At 43.4% G+C, this 25,387-nt stretch overlaps 1 protein-coding gene across 2 annotated transcripts in view; it reads left to right on the top strand.

Moving 5' to 3' along the window:
* scn5lab (sodium channel, voltage gated, type V-like, alpha b) overlaps nt 1-25,387 on the top strand; it is a 186,094-nt gene that overhangs the window by 92,156 nt on the left and 68,551 nt on the right. For both annotated transcript variants that reach the window (XM_057322728.1, XM_057322727.1), the window contains exon 18: nt 24,635-24,755. In XM_057322728.1, coding sequence (XP_057178711.1) covers nt 24,635-24,755 — 121 coding nt within the window. The remainder of the gene's footprint in view (nt 1-24,634; nt 24,756-25,387) is intronic.

Genomic DNA, 25,387 nt, shown 5'->3' with positions numbered 1-25,387 from the left:
AATTCCAAAAGTGACAATATTAAAAATAAATAAATACAAAAATAAATCCATGACGAAATGTAAAAAAGCAAAAATAAATGAGTATTTATACTTTTATTTCCTTATTTATGGGTAATTATATATTTTTTCACGCTTATTTAGTTATTTATACATTTATTTATTTCCACTTTTATTTATTTCCACATTTATTAATGTATATGTGTATTTATTCCTACATTTATTTATTTTTACATTTATTTATTTCTACATTTATTTATTTATGTATTTCTTTGTCCGTATGCTAATGAGTGGGGGCGTGTTTCACCTCAGACATTAGCAATCGATCTCAGAGCGGCTGTGCTGAAGCTTTGAGGCCACAGGGACACCTTGTGGTGTGACCAAACGAAACGAGGTTGACGAAGTTGCATAGAGAAGGCAATCTAGTCATTTAATATCACCCTAACTGTATGTAGATAGGGTTACCACACATAGCCTACATACTCTTTATTAGGGACATTGCCGTAAAACATTATACGGTCGAGATTTCTAAAATGTCTTTGCACACATGAACAGAAACTGCACAACAACAAGTCTGCTATGAGACACTTGGAAGAATACACTTGGACATGGAAGCGCGTGAAATTATCCACTAGTGATCACATTTATTGTAAATGCGCTGGATGGAGCTGATAAGAGCTTGAGTTGTTTGTCGATGAGACTCGCACAAACCAGCTCAGAACGCCGAGAGAAACCAGCGCATTTCACTGAAGTCTACGCAAGCGTTATGATCAATGCATTTGAAACGTGTCTGCAAATACAGTTTACATTCGCGTTTCCTAACTTTGCAATGCATAACACGTGGCATTTCGAATGCTTAAATTATAACGCATATTTCCATAGGCGTAATTTGCGGGTGGACGGGTGGGTCATGTCCCCACCACTTTTTGCCAAAGTCAATTTTGTCCCCACCACTTATTGGAAGAAATAAAAAATACGGAGTGTCTATTTACCGTTGCTTTGTAAGCAGAGGCAATTTCTAACAACTCCGCCCATCAGTTTCAGATTGGAATAGACAAAGTGTAAGAAAGGCACACGAACATCAACTTCTCCAGTGGCGTAGAGCGTAAAGCGTGTGTTACCTACTTCATGTCGTCGTGGGTTCGGGACTGCTGTCCGCTGAACTTTTTCCCTGTCACATATCAGATTGTAAAGGTATTTATTTGTAATAAACTATGAAAATATTTGAAAATGGCTGTTCAAGTCATACATGTACCAAACATTTTGCGCTTAATTGCACTTTGATGCTATATATTCGTCCTTATTGCTCTCGACATGCCGTTGCTATCGTCTATTGCAAGATTAATTACATTTTGATACTTGATAGAAAACTCCAATAAATGGAAAAAGTCACAACTTTGTAGTTTCATGAGTTCAAAACAAAATTTAGAAAGTTTGTTGTATATTTGTAGCCTATCTGGCAATGCCCGTATAATAAGTGAAAATAAGATTTTTTTAAAGATATTATTTTTCCATCTGTTTCCCCTGTATAACTTACTTGAATGTTTGTCCTTATTAGCAGGGGGTTCCCAAACCTCTCAATCCTTGACCCAACAACAGGTAATCTGTGTCAAACACACATTTTTAACATGGGGAAAACACATTTGTTTCAGTAGTTTTTATTTTATCACAAATTAATACGTTTAATTACGTACGGCAACAGCCATCCTTACATATAATAAAGCACAACATGCTTTAAATGATTTATTAATGAAAACATGATATAGTTTAAAAACAAATGGAAGCAGATCTGATATGTGGAAATTTAGAATAGTGAGTTTAGCGGATTCGTACGGCGGCGTATTGCTGCCACGTATTTTTCCACTCAATTATGTCGTTAAAACGAGATAATATGTCATTTAAACGAAATAATTTTCTTGTGTAAACGTCATATTTTTCCCGTTTTAACGAGATATTTTATCATTTTAAACAACATATTTTTCTCACTGGTTTCATTAATAGACAATTCAAACGGAATTGCATGAATTCGGTAAATGAATTCAGTTTTTTGACGAGATGGTTCATTAACTGAACTGGTGCTATTAACTGAGCTATTAAACTGGAGTTTAATAAGATAAAACAATTAAAACTGTTCCTATTTATTTAATGCGTGCGCTTGTCCAGCACGCGCGTTCTCTGTTCTGCAAAGAGCCACACTCTGGCATCATTAAAACATTAACGGTTATTTAACTTTTTTTCTTTATACCTCACAGATGTGAGAGTAAACACATTTTCTGTCGATTTGGCGCGTTTAAATGAACGGACCCTGATGTTTGCGAGTGTGACTGAAGAAGCTTTTGATAGTTGTATCTAAAAAACATCCTTCTAAACTTGTGGTAAAACAAGAATGTAATATTAAGCTTAAAGATAATATTTATTAATCTTTGTCAATAAATATCTGCTTTGAATCCTCTACATTGAGTTGAAGTCTTTGGTTATTTATGTCATTTACTTATCTGAATAAAGTGTCTGATGCTGATGTACAGTGCTGTGTTAAGTTTTATTAATCGTCATATTTTGTATAATACATATTTAACTAGAAAATAATAGAGGAGCCCTGCATAGTATATACTTGAGTGGTTCTAGATGATGTTTTTTGAGGTTTCCAAATACAATGCAATTTTTACTGATTAAATGATAACTGCAGCATTTGGATGTTGCTTTCTTAGATGTTAGTCTTCAAAATGAATAATCTACTACTTTATATTTGCCTGTACATCATAAACATAATAGGTGCATTCTGAAAATGAAAAACACATGGATGTGCAATATCAAATTTATTATAATTTTCTGATCCTTAACACAGAATATTTAACTCAATCTTAAAAACAGTCTTAAATGTTAAATTCATTAAAAAATAGTTTGATAGATTTCAGAGTAGAAAGGGTACTTTAAACTCAACTGAACAAAAAATATTTTGAACGCTTCAACTGCTGACAGTCTGATGTTTTGTGCCAGACTGCGTTAAGGGCTCTTTTTCCACCCCTGTCTCGTGCTCCAGTGGTTTCAGTCCACACCTGTAACAGAAGAACACAAATACAGTTATTTGATATGTCCACCATCACATAGTTTACAGCACAAATGAGTACTCTACATGCTATCAATGTCAAACAATTCAAAAATGCATCACCTCACAATAACAGAATTATTAGTTGACAAGTACAGTATTGTAACAAAGTTCAATGTAGGGAAGGAAGGAGGCGGGAACCGGCGAACATTTAACAAACTTTAATGAAAAATAAACAAACAATAATCCAAGAACAAAAGACCGGCAGCCACCTCACGGTCGACTGCCGGCCACACAAACATAAACAAACTTAACAGTTTCCGGGACCGGGTCCTCTCTCCTCGGCAGTCCCGTCGCTCGTCCTCTTATGCTCCCTAGCTCCCCGTGAGGCATGCAGGACCGGTGCGCGTACAGCTGAAACTCATTATCACTCACGCCACCGGCCCCGCCTTCCTGCCCCACGGCTCTCGTCCCGCCTTCCTCGCTACAAGTATATACTATATACTCTTATGAACAATCTGTTATGTGTAATCTGCATAATGAAGGCAAAGATGCTGCATCTAGGTGCAGATCAATCATTTAACCCCCCTGGGGTCCGAGTGGGTTTTAAATCCTGGAGAAATTTTGCCATGTACTGAGATTTGTGCTTTTTAGTAATGCACCCATATTTTAATACATTGTTATAAGTGGTGGGACATTATCACGTCGTGCTGTCAATCACTCTCTGGTAACGTTACGCTGAGAACCCTCAAAGGCTTTTCATTTATAATTAGCACTACACGAACCAGAAATATCACGCAAACAAAGCAAATACAATAAATCCGTGTTATATGATGTACATTGTCAGTAAAAAACAAGGTTCTTGAAGAACACATTAACGTATTTAAAATGTAATGGGAACTAGCATTCTAGCACTAACGTTACACAGGCAGCAGACAACGATAGCGCGGGCTGCATAAATCTGGTCTCAGAACAGATTACAATTTATGTCCTAACGTTACATCGTTTCTGACATCAGCCTTTTGAGCTTTACACGTCTGAGGAATTAAAAAGAATGGCATTAAAGGGTTAAATGTCGTAAATTAGTGTCACTCGTCATAGGCTGTTGTAAAGTCAATTCAATTTTACCTCAGGTGGAAAAATGGCAGGTACACGCAGGCTTACAAAGTGCAAAGGAAAATGACGGTCAAAACAGGGTTCCCGGTGCTTGATAACACGGATAACAAAAACACGCTTAAGAAAATATGAATTTTACCTTCTTATTTTTGATTTTTCCAGTCCCGACTCGATAAACTTGCTGCTCGGTGGAGTTGCCACTGCTCTGCCAAAGATATCCTTCCGCCGATAGAGAAACTCCTCTGTAGTTTGATTTATTTATTTGATTTAAATCATAGCTGTCATTTAAACATTAAACATTTTCAACAAAAGAATATTTAATTATGTAATATAAGAAAAATCTACCAAAAATCTACCAAAATTCAGGAGAACTACTTTGTCAAGCGGAACAAAGTGTTCTCGGTCAGGGGTGTGCTCGTCGACCCCATGCATCACCTGCACAAAGCAATCGGGTTATGACATCAAGATACCGCGACATCGTTTCTAGGCAAGTGCTTCCTGATCGATCTCGCGGTAGTGTGACGTGGACCGGTCGGTCTGCTCAGCTAAGTACGAAGTCGAAAGTATCTATCACATTGAGCAAGAACGTCGCTTGTGAGACTCATGTAAATTGACCTGGATTTCTGCATTTATCTATCGTGGTTGATTTTCATACAGTTTGGACAGTGAAAGGAAGAAAATACTGATACAGGCCTATTGAATGAATTAACAAAAATATTCCAGAAACTCCATTTGCATTAAATACATAACAAAATCAGCCTAAATATCTGATATTTGTATGTTTAAATTATAAGAACTTTAAAAAGTTCAAATGCATAATGTATTTTAAGCATGAAATCATATGCCCACTTGGAGCCCATGAAGGTCTCATATGGGCAAAGCTATGTGGGACCCATATTGGTATCCCACACGGGGCCCATATGTTTTGCCCATCTTAAACCTATGCCCATGTGGAGCCCATATTGCCCAGATAAAACCCATTTGGGGCCCACATACAAATGTTCAAATGTACGCATTTAAAGGAGTTTAAAGGCATAATATGTATTTTAAGCATAAAATCCGTGTGCCCACATGCAGCCCATAAAGGTCCCATAAGGGCAAACCTATATGGGACCCACATTTGTAATCCTACATGGGGCCCATATATTTTGCCCTTTTTTATCCCATGCCCATGTGGAGCCCATGTCGCCCAGATATAACCCACATGGGGCCCACATACCAATGTTGGCTGGGTGGAAGTGGCATTATTCCTCGTTGATGAACTAGACCGTTATGGGAAGCTTCGTGGATTTAAACTACTACATCTGAAATGTATTCAGGCTGGATTTGTTGTCAGTCAAACATTTATTAAATATTCTGTATCCGTAAGCGCAACTCAGAAGAGAAATCGCTCTCTTGATTTTGGCTACACTGTATAAAAGAAATCCCATAAAAAAACGGATAAAGTACTTGCAGAAAATTACCAGTACATTTTCCTTTATTTTATGGACATTTCCTTTAATGCTAAAATGCAATTTAATGCAGTGCAAAATGTAAAATACAGGTAAAACAACTGTAAAAATGAATACAGAAAATTCCTTCATATTAATACGGTATATTGTGCCCTATTTTTACGGATTTTTTTAGTGCACCGTACAGCGGGCCGTGGTTCGAAAACATGACATTTTACCTACTTCCAGCTAGAAAACGTGTCACTTTCACGTAATAGATTAATGTGTAATTCCCTTTCTGTCGGTCTCTCAACGTTGTGTCGAACCGACAGATTGGGGTTTGTCTTGAGAACCTATCATCTTCTGAGTATTTAGAAAAGGCCAATGAAAATTGGCGAATGAAATTTGCATGCCGGACTCCTCCCCGGATGTCCGGGTATAAGAGGGAAGCTGGCGTGCTCATTCATTCACCTTTTGTTCTTCAGAGCCTACGCATCTGATGAGCTTCTCTACGATCTTTGGTGATCATTTTTCTGCTGGAATCTATGACGTGGTGCCTACGACCTTCCTGCAGTGACTCTCCCCTGGGCGTCTCTGCAGTTCCGGAGGTGTTCGAGCTAATTTCTTTTCTAAAAAAGCTAAATTTCTCCAGCGTGGCTTGTCCCGCTGTTCTCATGGGTGCAACACACTCATCGAGGAGGGGGACGATGCGTGCTTCCAGTACGCTGGGGCAGACGTTGTGGATACGTCCTGCCCGCACTGCGGGCGGTGACGATTCAGACGTTGCGTCACGGGTGGCTGTGTTCCCACGGGACTCAGTCACCACCTCGTTTGCTCCCCGTTCCGTGGCGGCAGGACTACGGCCCTGCCGTCCGCTACGGCAAGAAGCGAGGGTGATATGAGGATTACTGTGAGCGATAATCCGTCAGCCACTGGCTCACGGACCGTTCGCACCTCGTCTCGCTCGACTGACCGTTCCCCAGGAGACGGTCCCACCGTCTTATTCCTCAATCACGTATTCGGACACGATGCGTGATGATGAGATGTCTCTTGCAGCATCAGGGGGTGACGTACTGCCATCCGACTCCGACGATTCCTCGGGCTCCCTCCCTCAGGGGGTCGAGCCCAGGAAGAAGCGGACGTTGAAATGTCAGACATACTGTCCCGGGCCGCCGTGAGTGTTGGGTTGCAGTGCCCGCACTGCCTCTCCCAGCGCTCACGGCTGACTACATGGTGCCTCGGGTTTGAGCGCGGCTCCAAGCCCAGTGCTGTGTTTACCGGAAGTGCATGAGGAACTTGGTAAGACCTGGAACGCCCCCTTTCCGGCACGTTTCACGTCAAACAAAGTTCTGTCACCCTCTCTTCACCCTCTCTAGCTGTTGAGACAGCTAGAGGATACATCGATGTCCCCCAGGTGCCGCCGCCGTGGTGCACTCGTGCCCGTAGGCGGCGGCCACCTGGGGGGGGCTCGACCTAGACTCCCGTCCAAAGCATGTGGGGTCTCGGCATCTCTGGTGTCGAGAGCTTACATTGCGGCGGACCAAGCTGCCTCCTCTCTCCACGCTATGGCTCCTGCCAGGCCAGGGCGTTGAGAGAGCTCCACGAGGGTAAGACCGACCCAGCGCTTATGCAGGAACTCCGCGCCGCCACCGACCTCGCTCTACGGGCGACCAAGGTGACCACGTGGGCCCTGAGTTGGGCGATGTCCACACTTATGGTCCATGAGAAACTCCTCTGACCGAACCTTGCGCATATGATTAACACCGAGAAGGTCCGCTTTCTCGACGCACCCGTCTCGCAAGGGGGGGGGCTGGTTGGTGATACTGTCGAGCCACAGTTCTCGACAGTAAAGAAGCAGTCCTCCCGTGCTGCGACTCGGCCGCCTCGGCCGTCGAGTCCCGTGCACCGTCTGCTTCCCAGCAGCCCTGGTCCTCTTCGACGCCCTCCAGCTCTGGCGTCCCCCACTCAGGCGGCCCCCCTGGAAGAGACAGCGAAGAGGATACCATCGCCCCATCAGCAGCCACGGCGAAAGCAGAAGCGGCCCTCATGGGAAGACCTCAGGGGGATCGAGACTACCATTGGGCCCGACCCCAACCACATCGCTGGGAAATCGGATAGGGACGGATCCTGCCCCGTCTCACCATCTGCTGGCCCCCTCCGGGGGGCTAGCGCCCACTTACTCTCAAAAAGAGATTTTCCTCTCTCTCTGGGTTATCACAGCCACTCCCACCCTAGGCACGACGGTGGACGGCAACTTGACGTTGCGTCACGGCGAAGCGCAATGTCGAGTATAAACACCAGCCCTCAGCACTCTCAGTCAGACAGTGCGTTGAGCTGCGCAGTCGCCAGGCAGGAAAATCAGCAGAGCCGATCTCCTCCCCGGGGGACCTCCCCCGGCAAGGAATCTGTACTGCTAGCCATCGAACCACCGCCCAAGGGGGACGATGAAGAATATCGAACCTTTAGTCCCCCGTCACAGTTCTGTGAGCCTGGCTCCGGCTTCCCAGACTGTCAGGCTGGCTAGGGAAGACAATCCGTCTCGGATACGCGATCCAGTTTGCCATCACCCGCCCAAGTTTCAGGGCATCTTATATACCTCAGTCAGAGGCAAGGATGCTCCCGTACTTCGGGCCGAGGTCACCACCCTTCTGGCGAAGGGAGCGATCGAGCCCGTCCCACCAGCCGAGATGTTCAACGGGTTTTACAGCCCGTTTTACAGGTTATACAAGCTGCCTTTCAGGATGATCACGCAGAAGCGCATCCTGACGTCCGCCAGGTGTCAGGACTGGTTCATGGCAATCGACCTGAAGGACGCGTACTTTCATGTCTCGATCCTCCCTCGACTTCGGCCGTTCCTACGGTTCGCGTTCGAGGGATGGGCATATCAGTACAGGGTCCTCCCCTCTGTCCCCATGACAGCGCGACTGACTACAGAGCGCGCACAGTCAGTGTTGAACTCCCTGAAGCTTTCGGGCAGTCAGCGGTCCCCCTGAAACTATTTCAGAGGCTCCTGGGATACATGGCATCCTCGGTGGGGGTGCCCCCCCTCGGGTCAATGCACATGTGACCGCTCCAACACTGGCTACAGAGTCAGGTTCCTCGGAGAGCGTGGCACACAGGCAGCAGGCGTATGGTCACACGCTTTTCTGCCGACGCACTCTAACCCCCTGGTCTCCCATGACCTTCTGCGGACAAGGGTCCCCTTAGGGATGCCTCCCTGCAGGGTTGGGGTGCCGTGTGCAATGGGCACGCAGTGTCGGGGCGGTGGACAGGCCCCCGCCTGCGTTGGCATGTCAACTGCCTAGAGTTGTTGGCTAGGCTACTTGCACTGAGGAGGCTACTTCCTTCTCGTGCAGAACAAGCACGTGCTGGTCCGGACAGCACAGCTGCCGTGGCATTCCCTCCTCCTCTGGAGTCAGCAGGTGATCAGTTCCCTGCGAGCCACACACATCCCAGGCGTCCTGAACCAGACAGCCGATGCGCTCTCTCGTCAGTCGACGCCTCGCGGAGAGTAGTGACTCCATCCCCGCGCAGTCCGGCTCATTTGGGAGCAGTTCGGCCAGGCACAGGTGGACCTGTTTGCCTCCCCGGACTCCACCCATTGTCCGCTTTGGTACTCCCTGACCGAGGCTTCCTTCGGCACAGATGCCCTTGCGCACAGCTGGCCGCAGGACAAGCGGAAGGACGCCTTCCCACCAGTGAGCCTCATTGCACAGGTCTTGTGCAAGGCCAGGGAAGAGGAGCATCAAGTGGTACTAGTTACGCCCCATTGGCCTAACCAGGACTTGGTTCTCGGAGCTAAGGCTCTTGAAAACAACTCCCCCCTGGCGAAGGACCTGCTTTACCAGGGGAAGGGGCACGTTACGGCATCCCAGGCAAAACCCTGGAACCTCCATGTCTGGACGGGACGAGGAGATCCTGAGTGGCCCACCCCCTGTCTGGTTGGGACATCACTCAGGCTAGCGCCTCGGCCACTAGACAGCTATACGCCCATAAGTGGTGCCTCTTCTCGTCCTGGTGCTCTTCTCGGCGAGAAGACCCACGGAGTTGCTCGATCGGGAAAGGGCTGTCCCTTCCTCAAAAGAGACTGAAGAGTAACCTCTCCCCCTCCACACTGGGAATGTATGTAGCCGCTACGGCCGCTCATCACGACCCAGTTGCTAGGAAGCCTCTGGGACAGCACAACCTGGTCATCCGCTCATCCGCGCTCCGTACCCTCTTGCGACCTAGGTGGCGGGCCTCAAGAGGCCCCGCCCCCTTCGAGCCTCTCGGAGCTGCCGCTGTTTCTCACCTCTCGATAAAGATGGCTCTCCTGATGGCGCTCACCTCCAAGAGGGTAGGGGACCTGCAAGCACCCTCCGTGTCCACAGATTGCCTAGAACTCGGGCCCGGGGATTCTCACGTTATCCTGAGACCCCGTCCCGGCTACGTGCCCAAAGTTCCCACCACTCTCCCGAGAGACCAGGTGGTGAACCTGCAGGCGCTCCCCACCGGGGAGGAAGACCCAACCCCATCCGTGTTGTGTCCAGTGCGCGCACTGCGCCTCTACTTGGACCGCACGCAGAGCCCAGAAGCTCTGAGCGGCTATTTGTCTGTTTTGGAGGTCAGCAGAAGGGAGGGCTGTCTCCAAACAGAGGCTGGCGCACTGGATCGTGGATGCCGTCGTTATGGCATACCGATCTCAAAATCGCTCCTGCCCGTTGGGAGTGAGGCACACTCCTCATGGGCACTGGCTCAGGGCGCCTCTCTGGCAGACATCTGCAGAGCTGCGGGTTAGGCTATGTCCAACAACTCCGTGAGGTTCTAATACCTACGCGCGGAACCGGTGTCAGCCCGCGTCCTGCAGGGCAACGTGTAGGACCGGCAGCCGGTAGGGCGTACGCCTGCGAAAGCCCTTCCCCCTTCCTCTAGGGGGATCAGCGGCTATTACGCCTCCCTTCTTTCCCCACTGGGTAAAGAACAGGCATTCCATCCATCACTAAGCACCTTCCTCGGGGCAGGCTGGGCAGAGCAGCCCTGCCCCTTAGGCCGGGGGACAGTTGAGTTATCTGCCACATAGCTCTAACCGGACCTAGTGCTCCAGACGCGGTAACCCCCCCTCCGTGGGCTGTTCCGTCTGATGTATCCTCATGAATGTTTCCCACCTCGGCAACCCATGACCTCCCTAGGTGGACTCCCACCTTGCGGTTAACTCCTTAATACGCACATTTTCCATGAGTTCTCCCCTGTTGGCGAGACCATGTGGTGTCTCCACTACTCCTTAGGTAGTGGTCTCTGCAGCGTTTTTCCCCCCGGGGGGAATAATGCTTACCCAGTGGCCCTTACGGTGCCGGGCGGCTTCTCGCTGTTAGAGAATTAGGCCTCCGCCCGTGACGGCCGGTGGCAGGGGCTTCCCAACTTTTTAAAAAAGCTCTGGGACCCCCTACCTCTCCACTGGATGGTTACAATTTCGGCTAGCGCTCACGTCTGACTCGCCCTGGCCAGTCAGCGTCGCTCCGCTAGAGATTGTGCCGCGGCACAGCGCTGTGGCGTTTTCCATAGGAACCCCAATCTGTCGGTTCGACACAATGTCGAGAGACCGACAGAAAGGGAACGTCTTGGTTACGGATGTAACCTCAGTTCCCTGATGGAGGGAACGAGACGTTGTGTCCTTTATGCCACAACGCTGGCCGCCCACCCCAGCGGTCGGGGGAGGATGCTTCAGGCTCCTCAGACCAAAAGGTGAATGAATGAACACGCCGGCTTCCCTCTTATACCCGGTTATCCGGGGAGGAGTCCGGCATGCAAATTTCATTCACCAAGTTTCATTGGCCTTTTCTAAATACTCAGAAGATGATAGGTTCTCAAGACAAACCCCAATCTGTCGGTTCGACACAACGTCTCGTTCCCTCCATCAGGGAACTGAGGTTACATCCGTAACCAAGACGTTATTATGAGACGTCATATTATCCCTTTACTATGGTGGCGTATTGCTGCCACTTACATAAAAATTTTTCCACTCAAATATGTCCTTAAAATGAAATAATATGTCGTTAAAACGAGATAATAATAATAATATTATCTCATTTTAACGTCATAATTGTGTGGAGAAATACGTGTAAGAAATACGCCACCGTACTAATCCGCTATACTCAATATTCTAAATTTCCACATATCAGATCTGCTTCCATTTGTTTTTAAACTATATCATGTTTTCATTAATAAATCATTTAAAGCATGTTGTGCTTTATTATATGTAAGGATGGCTGTTGCCGTACGTAATTAAACGTATTAATTTGTGATAAAATAAAAACTACTGAAACAAATGTGTTTTCCCCATGTTAAAAATGTGTGTTTGACACAGATTACCTGTTGTTGGGTCAAGGATTGAGACGTTTGGGAACCCCCTGCTAATAAGGACAAACATTCAAGTAAGTTATACAGGGGAAACAGATGGAAAAATAATATCTTTAAAAAAATCTTATTTTCACTTATTATACGGGCATTGCCAGATAGGCTACAAATATACAACAAACTTTCTAAATTTTGTTTTGAACTCATGAAACTACAAAGTTGTGACTTTTTCCATTTATTGGAGTTTTCTATCAAGTATCAAAATGTAATTAATCTTGCAATAGACGATAGCAACGGCATGTCGAGAGCAATAAGGACAAATATATAGCATCAAAGTGCAATTAAGCGCAAAATGTTTGGTACATGTATGACTTGAACAGCCATTTTCAAATATTTTCATAGTTTATTACAAATAAATACCATTACAATCTGATATGTGACAGGGAAAAAGTACAGCAGACAGAAGTCCCAAACCCACGACGACATGAAGTAGGTAACACAAGCATTAAGCTCTACGCCACTGGAGAAGTTGATGTTCGTGTGCCTTTCTTACACTTTGTCTATTCCAATCTGAAACTGATGGGCGGAGTTGTTAGAAATTGCCTCTGCTTACAAAGCAACGGTAAATAGACACTCCGTATTTTTTATTTCTTCCAATAAGTGGTGGGGACAAAATTGACTTTGGCAAAAAGTGGTGGGGACATGACCCACCCGTCCACCCGCAAATTACACCTATGGAAATATGCGTTATAATTTAAGCATTCGAAATGCCACGTGTTATGCATTGCAAAGTTAGGAAACGCGAATGTAAACTGTATTTGCCGACGCGTTTCAAACGCATTGATCATAACGCTTGCATAGACTTCAGTGAAATGCGCTGGTTTCTCTCGGCGTTCTGAGCTGGTTTGTGCGAGTCTCATCGACAAACAACTCAAGCTCTTATCAGCTCCATCCAGCGCATTTACAATAAATGTGATCACTAGTGGATAATTTCACGCGCTTCCATGTCCAAGTGTATTCTTCCAAGTGTCTCATAGCAGACCTGTTGTTGTGCAGTTTCTGTTCATGTGTGCCAAGACATTTTAGAAATCTCGACCGGATAATGTTTTACGGCAATGTCCCTAATAAATTCAAGTCTCATTAGCATACGGACAAAGAAATACATAAATAAATAAATAAATGTAGAAATAAATAAATGTAAAAATAAATAAATGTAGGAATAAATACACATATACATGAATAAATTTGGAAATAAATAAAAGTGGAAATAAATAAATGAAAAAATAAATAAATGAAAAAATAAATAAGCGTGAAAAAGTATATAATTACCCATAAATAAGGAAATAAAAGTATAAATACTCATTTATTTTTGCTTTTTACATTTCTTCATGGATTTATTTTTGTTTTTATTTATTTTTAATATTGTCACTTTTGGAATTCCATATAATACAGCCTGTGTGTGGATCTGTGTGAACAGTACATGAAACTCACGTCTGCTGAATCTGTCTCGGGCTGTGTGAGAGGAAATCTGTTCCCTCTTCTAAATGTGACATTTTCTGTCCTCATGAATGTTTCATGAGAATGATTGTATGCTTATCAGCACAATAAAGCGTCTCTATTGACGCTCGGGATCCGGTTTCTTTAACTATTGTCACATGATAAGTGTTGTAATGCCCTCAGGACAGAATCCATGTGAGATCTCTGTCTGTACATGACAACTGCTTTCTGCTCTCGCACAGGAACGTTTTATTGCTCAGATCTTTCTCTTTCAGAGCTCAGTAGATCTGATCAAGTTCTTAGTAGTTTCATTGAAGTATCAATTTAGATGTTTCTTCTTAAAGTGTTCAAGAGAAATGAACAGAGAAACACGTGACAGTGTAATTGTTGAAACACGTGAAGAGTCTGGAGGTGTAAATGTAGATTGTAGAGGTCAAATAAACTGGATTTGAGTGATTTTGGTGAGAAATGTTTGAGTTGATATTGAGATCAATATTGAGATTGCAGACTTGACATCTCTTCTCAAACTCTAATGACATTTCTGACTCTTTTCTCAGGAGAAATATTTCAGACACACATGAGACTTAAGCAAACGTTTCCATTTGTTTCTATTTAATCTCATTTATTATGTCTAGGAGAAATAACAGAGATATTAAATAGATCTCATCTTCATGGGTTGTATCAGGGGCAGACGTACCCATAGGGCAAAGGTAGGCAATCGCCTTGGGCCCTGAGCTACCAGGGGCCTCCAAAAGGCATGGGTGGACTTAACCAATAAGCCATGTCAGCAGCCCCGTAGAGCCCCAAGGAATCATCAAAATAGTCGGGATATCCCTGTCAACGTTTTAACGTTATTATATGTGTACGAATGCACCCCCATTATAGATTAGAGTGGACCATTCCATTAGCACTGTATATGCGCGAGACGAGTTTAAAGAGTACGTAACATGAGATCATGAAAATGACATTTCATGCAGTGTGTCATGTTGGCGTGTTTGAAAGTAAGCAGTCTGCCAAGTTGTAAATCTGAAGGTGAATGAATAACAAAGTTATTGGCTTGGAAAAAAGGGAGTCGACTCTGAATCACGCAAACGAGTCGTCCCTAGTCCGATTTACGTCACTACATATAGTCCCCGCCTACGTTTTGCTAGGACTGCCCGCCAAAACTTCACTCTTCTCCCCCAAACTCTGCAGCTCGTGAGCCTCATTCACGGTAGACCAATCACAGCAGACTAGACCAGCGGAAAGGAGGGGACTAGAGAGATGAATCGCCGAACGAATCATTTAAGAGTCAGACGTGACACCGGGGGTGGGGGGGTTTGCTGTGGGGGGTCGAATATGCGGCTGTGCGCATGACGCAGTTTACTTTCAGGTTTGAATTATCAGCAATTCGGGAAGGGCAATTGCTTGAATTAATGGTGGGTTCAATATCTTTCTTAATAAAAACACAAAACTACAAAAAAAAAACTACCATAACATTTGCTTATATTAAACACAAACCTTGCAAAACGAATAACCACTGCACACACTATGCACAAAATAAGAAACGAATATAAAAAACCTTAACATCAGATAAGTTGCCTTTAACAAAATGAATAATCACAACACACATCAAGCAAAAAATAAATTAGAAACGAAAATAATAAAACCTTTATGCTAAATAAGTTACCTACTGTATATTAACAAAATGAGTAATCACGGCACACGAACAAGAAAGGGAATAAAAAATGAAAAAAGTTTGTTAAATAAATAAATAAGAAACGAATAAGAAAGGAATAGCCGAAACGAAAAACGTTTATGTTAAATTTGAAAAATTAGAACAAAAAGAAAATTAAAACTTAACTGGCTCTTGATGACAGTGTTTATACTCCTACTACATGTTCTTTGACAGAAAAGCCTCCGCCATCATCTTGTCAGTCAGCACTTCACTCTCCTCACATGATGAATAAAATCTACCTCCTGCTGCTGGTCTTTGCCGCGACACTTGTACGGCTTGCGCTGAATGCAGCAGCGGCTTCAGACGCACAACTGTAGTTTGGTCTTTAACTAAATAAGTGATTTATTACTATAAAAAATCTAAATGACGGTGGGGGTCGGTGCCACGGTGGACAAATGATGTAATCGGATGGCGAGTGGACATCGCAACAAGCCTAATGATGTCACGTCATAATATAATAACGTCACGCTCAAAGTACAGTGCTAACGATTCGTACTCTACGCACTAGTACAGAAATTTGGTCCCATTTAAATGCATGAAAGGTGGTAAACCACAAAAGAGCACGCACAGAGAGATGGCACACTTTGTATACAGTGATCCCAGATGGAATTTCTTTCCATGTTTTTCATTTGGGAATTCATTATTTCATTTTTCTTTAACTAGTGAGTATCTGTGTCTATTAAGCTTATTTTTCCCCTGTCACTTTGACTGGCGATAAAAGTTGTGTGCTTTGAGGAGGAAGAAAAATAAGGGTTGCAGTGGCAGTAAAGTAAAATGGCGCATAGTTGGGGTCCCCATGCATTGAATTGCCTACGACCCCCAAATCACTAAATTCGCCCCTGGGTTGTATCTTTCTCCAAAGTCTCTTTAGGAACAGATGAACATTCTCCTTCTGTCGTTAACAAGTGATCAGAGAACTACAGTAGCTCTTTATTACCCAGCATGCACTTCACCGTCGTGTATTTGTAGACCCCCATGTGAGGTGATTATGTAACACAGACAGGGCCACGTGACTTTAGACGTTTTTACACACGCACACACACACACACACATGCACACAGGTTTGTTTCACATCTCACAGCGTTCCTGTAGCTCAGTGGTCAGAGCATGACGCTAGCAACACCAAGGTCATGAGCTTGATCCCAGGAATGGCACATGCTCATATACACATGTATAGTATCATGCAATGTTAGTGGCTTTGGATAAAAGAGTCTGCCAAATGCATAAATGTAAATGTAATCTCATAAGCTGTACCACTGATATTTGGTGTCCCCTGAAGCGCAGAGCCTCGCACAGAGCCGCTGACATCAGTCCATTAAAACACACAACACTCAAATATAAAGAGAAGTGACACTTGAAGAGTTTCAGCCTTTAAACACAATTACATTTCATCAGAGGTGTTTTTTCTGTTACTCTGAAATCAGTGATGCGTGTATTATTAGTATTTACAGTTATTTCTACTGGCTCTGTGTCACAGATAAGAACAAATCTGCAAAATAATTTCACCCTGAAAGTGACAGAATATGATATAATAGTGTGTGTGTTGTGCACCTGTGATTGTGAGTTGAGTGTAAGAGTAGCTGATGTTTGTTTTGTCTTTTATCTTTCACTACACCTGTTCTACCTCATTCTGTCTTTTTATACATCTTTTATCTTCTCGTTTACCTCTTCTTTTATCTTTTACTGCACCTGACCTCGCTCGCTCGCTCGCCCTCTCTCTCTCTATCTCTCTCTCTCTCTCTCTCTCTCTCTCTCTCTCTCTCTNCTCTCTCTGTCTCTCTCTCTCTCTCTCTCTCTCTCTCTCTCTCTGTCTCTGCTCTCTCTCTCTCTCTCTCTCTCTCTCTCTCTCTCTCTCTCTCTCTCTCTCACTCTCTCTCTCTCTCTCTCTCTCTCTCTCTCTCTCTCTCTCTCTCTCTCTACTCTCTCTCTCTCTCTCTCGTCTCACTCTTTCTCTCTCTCTCATGCTCTCTCTCTCTCTCTCTCTCGTCTCACTCTTTCTCTCTCCACGTTCCCTAGTGTGTTTGTCACACTCCACCTTCTCTGGACCACAGCATCAGACGGTGCTGATTAAAAACGCTTCTGTTTGGCATCAGTCTAGATTAAAAGCCATCACAGCACTTCTGGCCTGTGGCTCACAGGGAACAGATTTCATGTACAAGCATGAAAGACTCACAGCACAATCAGTTGGAAAGAGAAGCTCAATTTCTTTGGGGTTTCAGCGTCCCGGTTAGAATTTGAAATGGTGAGATTTGTATGACCCAGCCCAGAAGCGCTGGTTATTTGCATTCCTCATGCAGCGCGTCCTCACCAGCGAGAGGTTGATTAACATGCAGAGGCACACGCGTGTATACTGAAGCGCTCAAATTGAGACCGGGGTGATGGTGGCGGTGGTGGTGAGGGGGGTGCGGGAGAGCTTCAGCTGCTAATGGAATTTCAAGCGGATGTGGTTTATTGCTCTTGCGTGGAATCAAGAAAGCCATTTTTATGCCGGCCGTGCACTTAAAATCATCTCCCTCCGTTCCCATCCCCCATCATCCTCCTCTGCACCGCCCACGCAGACCCATCGATCCACATCGCAGCGCTGCGGCATCTTTACAGGGGTGTGTGCTGCTGCCTGCGACTCGCGCGTTCCCTGGCCTGCCCCGTCTCATCTGAGACACAAAGCCAGAGAGAAGCTATTCCTGCTTCTATTATTCCCTCTATGATGAACATCTCGCTCTGTCTCTGACCGATCCTTCTCTTAATAAGGAGGCTGATGAAAATGATGGCACATTTCCTCACGAGATGAGCTCGAGCCCAATCAATAATCAATCAGAAAAGAGCTGACGCCCCTCATCCGTCAGCCAGCGGGACAGAGAGCTGGAAATCATTTACTTTCCATTTATTCTGTTTAAGTCTGGCTTCATTGAGGAACACCTTAATAACATTTTGTGCACATAAACGTGAAACTTTCAACCTGTTGTACGCTGGGTCTGCTGCTCACGAAACACTGGTGAAATGAGCAGACTTAAATCAGCTCTGTGTAGATTTTGGAGGGTATTGTTTAGCCTTTGTAAAACATTTTTTCTAGATATCTGTTGAGGGGTTTGCTGTGGGGTGGTCGCATTTTACTTTGTTTTACTTGACGCATTTTACTTTGTTTTACTTGACGCATTTTACTTTGTTTTAAAATAGCGGCAATTGCTTGAATTAATGGTGGGTTCAATATCTTTCTTAATAAAAACACACAAAACTATAAAAAGTACAGTGACATTTGCTTGTATTAAACACAGACCTTACAAAACAAATAATCGCAGCACACATCAAGCAAAAATAAATAAGAAATGAAAATAAAAAACATTAACATTACATGAGTTGCCAAATAACAAAACGTGTAATCACGGCACACATTGTGCAACAAATAAATAAATATGAAACTAATAAGAAGGGAATACGAAAGGAAAAACGCTTGTGTTAAATAATTGGCAAAGCACCGGCTTTTGAAAATGAGAACAAAAAGAAAATCCAAACTTAACCGGCTCTTGATAACACCGCAGACACAAAAGTGCAAAATAAAGCGTCTTCTGCTGTACAAATAGTCAAAAGTAATCTCTTCATTTTCTCATGTAACTATGGCAACCGGCTCATTCAGATCAGATTAACTAATGAAGAATTTCTCATTAAAAACAGCCGAGAGTAGATCAGATGTGGTTCATTGGAAGTCTGATATTTCTCTCATGAATCAGACTGGATGAGGAATGCGTTCAGGAGGGTTTTGTGTATGTGGATGGATGCGAGAGAGGAGGATTATTCAGCCTGTTGTTCTTCTGATGAATACCTGATGAATTGAGCTGCACATTGGCTGACAGGCATGAGAGAGAGAGAGAGACAGAGAGAGAGACAGAGAGAGACTTGACTTTTACATTTCTTTTATTTACAGTCACATAAACATTCATTAAATATTAAAAGAAAAAAGAAAGAAAGGAAAAAAAAACTAAAATAGTTTGCCACGCAAACAGGAAAAGAGGAAAGAGCAGTTTTACTAACATTGAACTTTCAGACAAAAAAATGCAAACAACCGTCATTATCAATTTCACATATACATTGGTTTATACACCATTTGAGTCTAAAACTATCCAAGTCGTCAATGGACTTGTAAAAAGCATACTCGATGTTAATGCGGGATTTTATCAATCCCCTAAAAACCAAAACAACATCTTTTAATCCTGAGCCCAGTAGTTTCTTTTTTCGTGACAACCAAATTGCTAATTTTGCTTGCCCAAATATAAAATTAAGTAAAACATGAGCTAGCATCCTGGTTCTTCTGTATTTAGGTCCGTAAATGAAAAGGATTGGCGTAAAAGCCTCCCCCAGCGCTTGACAGTATCCTTTTATTTGAAGCAAAAAAGCTGCAATCTTAAACAATTTAGAAAAAGGTGAAACACTGTCTCTTGTGACCCACAAAAAGGGCACCCCTCCCCTACCTGTGGATCAAGGTGTGCTCTGTGTCTGTTTGTAGCTATTATACCATGCACTATCCTCCTCTGAAGATCTCCAGACCTTTTCTCAATAGGAGGTTTGTACAGTTTCCTCCAGCAACCTTTAGGGGAAGCTCCTGAGCCAAAAATGTCCTGCCACTTGGACTCCTTCAGGTTTTCAAGCATTTGAAAATAAGTCACTTTGATACACAGAACATAGAGAGCCTTCTTTCCCGTATCACCAAAAAAACCTAGCTGAGGTGTTGTGAAAGAGAGCAGTCCACCCTGTATTTCCTGCCATTCTCCCGTATCAGAATCAGAATCAGAATCAGAAGAGCTTTATTGCCAAGTGTGCTTGCACACACAAGGAATTTTCTTTGGTGTTGGAAGCTTCTAGTACAGACATTTAACACAATGACAATACAATATAATACGATTTACAGTCTAAAAGATTCTAAATTGTGCATATATAAAATAAAGACTATTTTACAGAAAATGGGGGATAATAACATATAAGAGACATTGTACAGGGTAGTATATAGTAGAATAAACATATTAACAGATTGTATGTACACTTGTGCAAATGGATAATTTAGTAAGTAGAGGTAGTGTTATATACATGTATACATAAGATGTAGATATAATAAGGCACTATAGTGCACACTATAGGAGTAGTGGAAGTGGAATATTGCTCTTAAGGAGCAGTTATCTGTTTAGGTGGGAGATTGCCTGGGGGAAGAAGCTGCTTCTGTGTCTGGAAGTCCTGGTGTTTGGTGCTCTAAAGCGCCGGCCAGAGGGCAGCAGATCAAAGAGTTTGCTCTCTCTCTCTCTCTCTCTCTCTCTCACTCTCTCTCACTCTCTCTCGCTCACTCTCTCTATCTCTCGCTCTTGCTCTCTCTCTCTCTCATGCTCTCTCTCTCTCTCTCTCTCCTCAGATGTTTAACGTGAGACCAGTAACACGGCTAACTCATTTATATACAAGTTGCATCCCTGTCTTACTTCTTTTATCGCCAAATTTTACTCTTGTAGAATTTTATAATATAGGCCGTAAATCCGGTTACCTCAGATGTACAAATGAATTTCTCTGTTTCTAAATGCTATTTATATAGCGCTTTTACAATTTTCATTGTTACAAAGCAGCTGTACATGAGACATATTGACTATAAGCAAAATAATTAAAGTTGTACCTGCAAAAACAAGAAAAGGTGAAAACACAGAAGACAGACATACCCACATACAAAACACTCCACACACACAATATGCACACGTACTAACACACATAGACATAGAGACACACGCACACACACGGATGCGCACGCACACACACACAACACACACACACACACACACGTACGTACGTACACAGACAAGTACGCACACACACACACACGCTCAGTGAGAGCACACATTTAGCACAGGTCAAATATAACAGACTGTAAATTCCTATATGCAATATTAATTAAGTAAAACTTTAAAATTCTAAAGCAGCCCCCCCGGCCAGGCAGATAGTGCAAAAACAGTATGCAAACGGTGGCGAGGAACCCAAAACTCTAATGGAGAAAAAAACCCTCAGGAGAACCCAGGCCCAACCAGGGGATTCCAGTTCCCCTCTGGCAAAAGCTGCTGCCTCTGCACAAGCTCCAGAGAGCTTGCACAACAAGGCTAAACTTAATAATAAAATAAATTATAGTTTAAGATTATCATATCATAATATCAGATGAAATAGTTTTAGGAGAGTTTCCTGCATCACTGTAGGACTGTGCTTTAACATTTCTGTTCTGATGTTGTCTTAGTTTGTTTAGTGCTTCATTTAATTCTTTCAGACTAATGGGATAGTCGAGAGGATTTTGGTTGTTTTTGATTGTCGATTCTAACCGGTTTAGTTTGTTTTGTAGGGTTTTCTGTAAGACTATCTGAGGAGATTTCTCTGAGCAGGTTTTTAAAGTAGTCTTTCCATAGTTCTCCATTTTGTACGGCTATATCCTGGTGTTGTTGTTTATTTAGACTATTCCATTTTTCCCACAATCTGTGTGGCGTAATCAACAACACTAGCACCAAGAGCTGAGCAGTATGTGTATCGACCTAAAGAGTCCCCTCGGATCCTACCATGAAGCACATACAGACCCAGACCTCGACAGAGACACACTAACTCCCTACCGCTTTTGTTGACAGTCCTGTCAGGGTTGTTCTGTGATGTGGTGGTGGGGGTGAGATGATAATATGATTATTTCCATGAGTGTCTATAACATCAGATTCTGAGCATTAAAGTCTCCGCACAGCAGTACGTTGCCTTCAGCCTGAACATGGCTGGTTTCTGTCTGAAGTTGATGAAAAAGACTGTCTTTGTAATATGGTGATTCTGATGGGGGAATGTAAGCTGCACAAATGTAGAGGTCTTTATCACATGACTCATGTGTTGAGTCCTTCTTCTGTATGGATAAGTTGGTCTCTTTATAGCAAATGATAACCCCTCCGGAGTCTCTTCTACGTTTCACATTGTAGTTCTTGAGGGATGGCAGTATCATTTCCATGTATCCTGTAGGGCAGTAAGTGTCGACGTCTGATCTGCACCATGTTTCTTGCAGGATAATGATGTCTTGATTATTAATGTTTTTTAGAAACTCTGTTTTTAGAGTCTTGGCCCCTAAGGTTGTAGAGTAGAGGCCTTGTATATTCCAAGAGCTTACAGAAAATGATGCCATAGTAAGTGGAATGAAGTGTTTTTGGTAGTCCAGATGGCTTAACCTAGTATTTAGCAGATAAGATATAAGAGAAACTTCACCTCTGTAATGTCTATGGAGCCAGTGTGTTGTTTACCTTTCATCATCTCAGCATAGGTGGACTGTTGTGATGGTGAGAGGGGCTGTGATGTTCTGTCAGGAACCTTTGGTTGGTGGGTGGAAGAGCCCATGTTTGTAGGTTGGCTGATGCAGAGCTGAGAGGTACTTGGTTGAGTTTCAGTTTGTTGTGGTGTGGTTGTTTGCTCTGTTATTGGACGACCTTTTGCAGTTGTAAGATTCTGACTGCGATGGCTACTGCGTCTTGTGTTCTGGTTCTGTGGGAGAGATGATGGTGTGTTTCTACCAAGAGCTGAATCTTTTAGGTTTTTAGCGAAGGTTCTTCTCTCTCTCTGTGTGTGTGTGTGTTAAGCGTGTACTTGACCCGCAGTCTGTGTGTTCTCAGACAGCAGCTGACGGCACTGTGTGTTTCTCGTCTGGTGATTTGTCTGACAACATTACAGCTTGTTCTGAGAAAGGGCTCATGGTTCAGACTCAGATGACCCATAATTTGCCAGAGTTAGACATGTTTTGTTGTTCTGCGTGTTTGCACATTGCTCTGCTCATGCCAGGTGCGAGTCAGTGATGATGTAGATGTTCTTCTGTATGATGTAGTGCAGTCCACACGGATCATCATTCCTACAAACTCAACAATCCATGCGTGATTCTGAGACCGTGTGGGTTTAGAGCTCTTCCGTTCTTTTCTTTCCTGCTGTTAAATGTGTAGGATTATTACAGACGAACCGACTCGGTCACAGGTAATAGAATACCTCATGGATTTGTCCTACTTTCTCCGGCTGTGTTTTTAGGACACTGATCTCAGATAACATGTGATGCGATTGTGTGATTGATGAACGTCTGATCTCTGAACCCGAATCAAACGCCCGCTGATGGTGCAGTCAAACACACGCGGGCAGAGCTCTGATTTCATTAGGTGAAGGAGGCTCGTACCCCTGCAGGGGGTTATTTACAGGCCGTTATGTGTTTGGATTCCTCACACGCCGCCTGGAATGACCTATAAACCGCTGCTTCCTCTGGGATGCGTGTGTAAAGAACAGCACCATACACACATGCTAATGACCCGTCACACTTTATTACATGAAAAATCCACTGTATTATAATACTGTTCAATCACATCAGACAATAACAGCAGCGTTCTCATTTAGCTCAGAACAATCTGATACAAAACAAAATTACATCAAATAATAATGTAGGATTATTTCGAATCATACGTCTTTCATTCATTCCTTCTGAAAACATGTCCAAGCAATAGGTAATCACATAAATATGCCAATGTTGATCCTTATTTTAATTTGCATAAAACTGTTACACTGGTCAATTCAAAATAATTTGTAAATAATATTAGATATTGTACATGTTCTGTGGTCCATAACACATTATTTAATGACATATAAATCATAATTGATCATATTCATCAAATCATATATAAATCATTATTTATTTATGAAATAATTTAAATGTGTATTGAATTTCTCACATGTTCAAGATACTTTTCAAGATTTGTTTTTTCAGTTTTAGTGTTTAATATGTAACTTTTTCATGAATCGTTTTAATGAGATTTTAATAATAATAACAATAAGATAAATATGCAGCGAATACCGTGATACAAAGGCGCAACAATTATCATGATACAAAAATGTAATCTTGTGACATGTACCTTGAACAGAATTGCACAGTATTGTGTGTTTGTGTTATTTGTGTGAGCGCATGTACTCGTGACCCTTCATGAGCTTCAGTGGTGTGGAGTTCAGCTTCTGTGCGCTCGTGCCAGGACACATTTCCATCGCTTTAATGTGAACACAAGACGTGTCAGCAATGATGTGCATCATCTCCACAGTTTCTCTCGTTGTGTTTTTCTCGCCCTCTGCCCACCCGGTGTGTTCATCTAAACGAGTTTGGAATTAAAATGATGTTTAAGTCAAGGTTTTAAACATGATTGGATTCTTGTTATTGATGTTAGCCGGCGGGTTAAAACTTTCAACCAAGAGGAGGTCCGGTATTACATTTCATCGGACACGCACTCACAACAGCAATCTGTCTCACACACACACACACACACACACTTGAGCGTGAGATTTCCTCCAGAACAGACGGACCGAGGGTGTCTGACACACCAAAATCACACCTGAAGTCACACAAAACTCTAACCCTGTTAGGTTCACACATCCATCAAAACCAGTGGAAATATTGTATTGAAGAGATAGAACTCCAACTCACGTCTGATTGGGCCTCTTGTTTTTCAGAGCGACGACACCAGCCTATCAGAAGGCAGCACGATTGACGTCAGGAAACCCGGCGAGGAGGAGGACCAATATTCTGAGATGGCCGAAGAAACCATGGATCCAGAAAACTGCTTTCCTGACGGTGGGTCACTTCTTCTGTGCGGAGGCACACGCTTCTGTGATAAATGTTTGCAGACAGCCGCAGCGTGAGCTCTGATGATAGATGCTCCTCATCTTCATTTAAAAAATAAATCATGTTTAATTACCAACTTCCCAGTGACTATCCATAATCCTGAAGAGAGACGCTGCTGTTTCTCTGGAGTCTGACCGTGTGCAGTGCGTCACGGGAGGGATTTTTAGGTTGTATTGTTGCGATTCCTGTGTTGTGTGCGGAGGTGAGTTCCTATAAAACATTAAACAATGAAGTGACATTTGAAAGGGCAGTGGGCCATTAAATTGAATGTCCTGTGTCAGCACAGATATGACGAGCTCCGTCACAACAGAAATCATTCCGTGTTAATGTGATGAAGGAAAATCTCAATTCTCTCATCATTTACAGTATGTGTTTGTAAACCTGTACCTGAGTCTTTCTTCAGTGGAACACAACAGAAGATATTTTGAGAAATGTCTCCGTGGTTTTGTGTTCACACAATGGAAGTCAATGGGGTTCAGTGTTGTTTGATGCTCAACATTCTTCAAAATATCTTCTGTTGTGCTCTGAAGAAGAAACTCGCACAGGTTTGACATGACATGAGGATGAGCTGTCTCTTTAAG

The sequence above is a fragment of the Triplophysa rosa genome, linkage group LG23 (assembly GCF_024868665.1).
Source record: "Triplophysa rosa linkage group LG23, Trosa_1v2, whole genome shotgun sequence".
NCBI lineage: Eukaryota > Metazoa > Chordata > Actinopteri > Cypriniformes > Nemacheilidae > Triplophysa > Triplophysa rosa.
The sequence above is the reverse complement of the archived record's forward strand: the minus strand, read 5'-3'. Positions and strand labels throughout refer to the sequence as shown.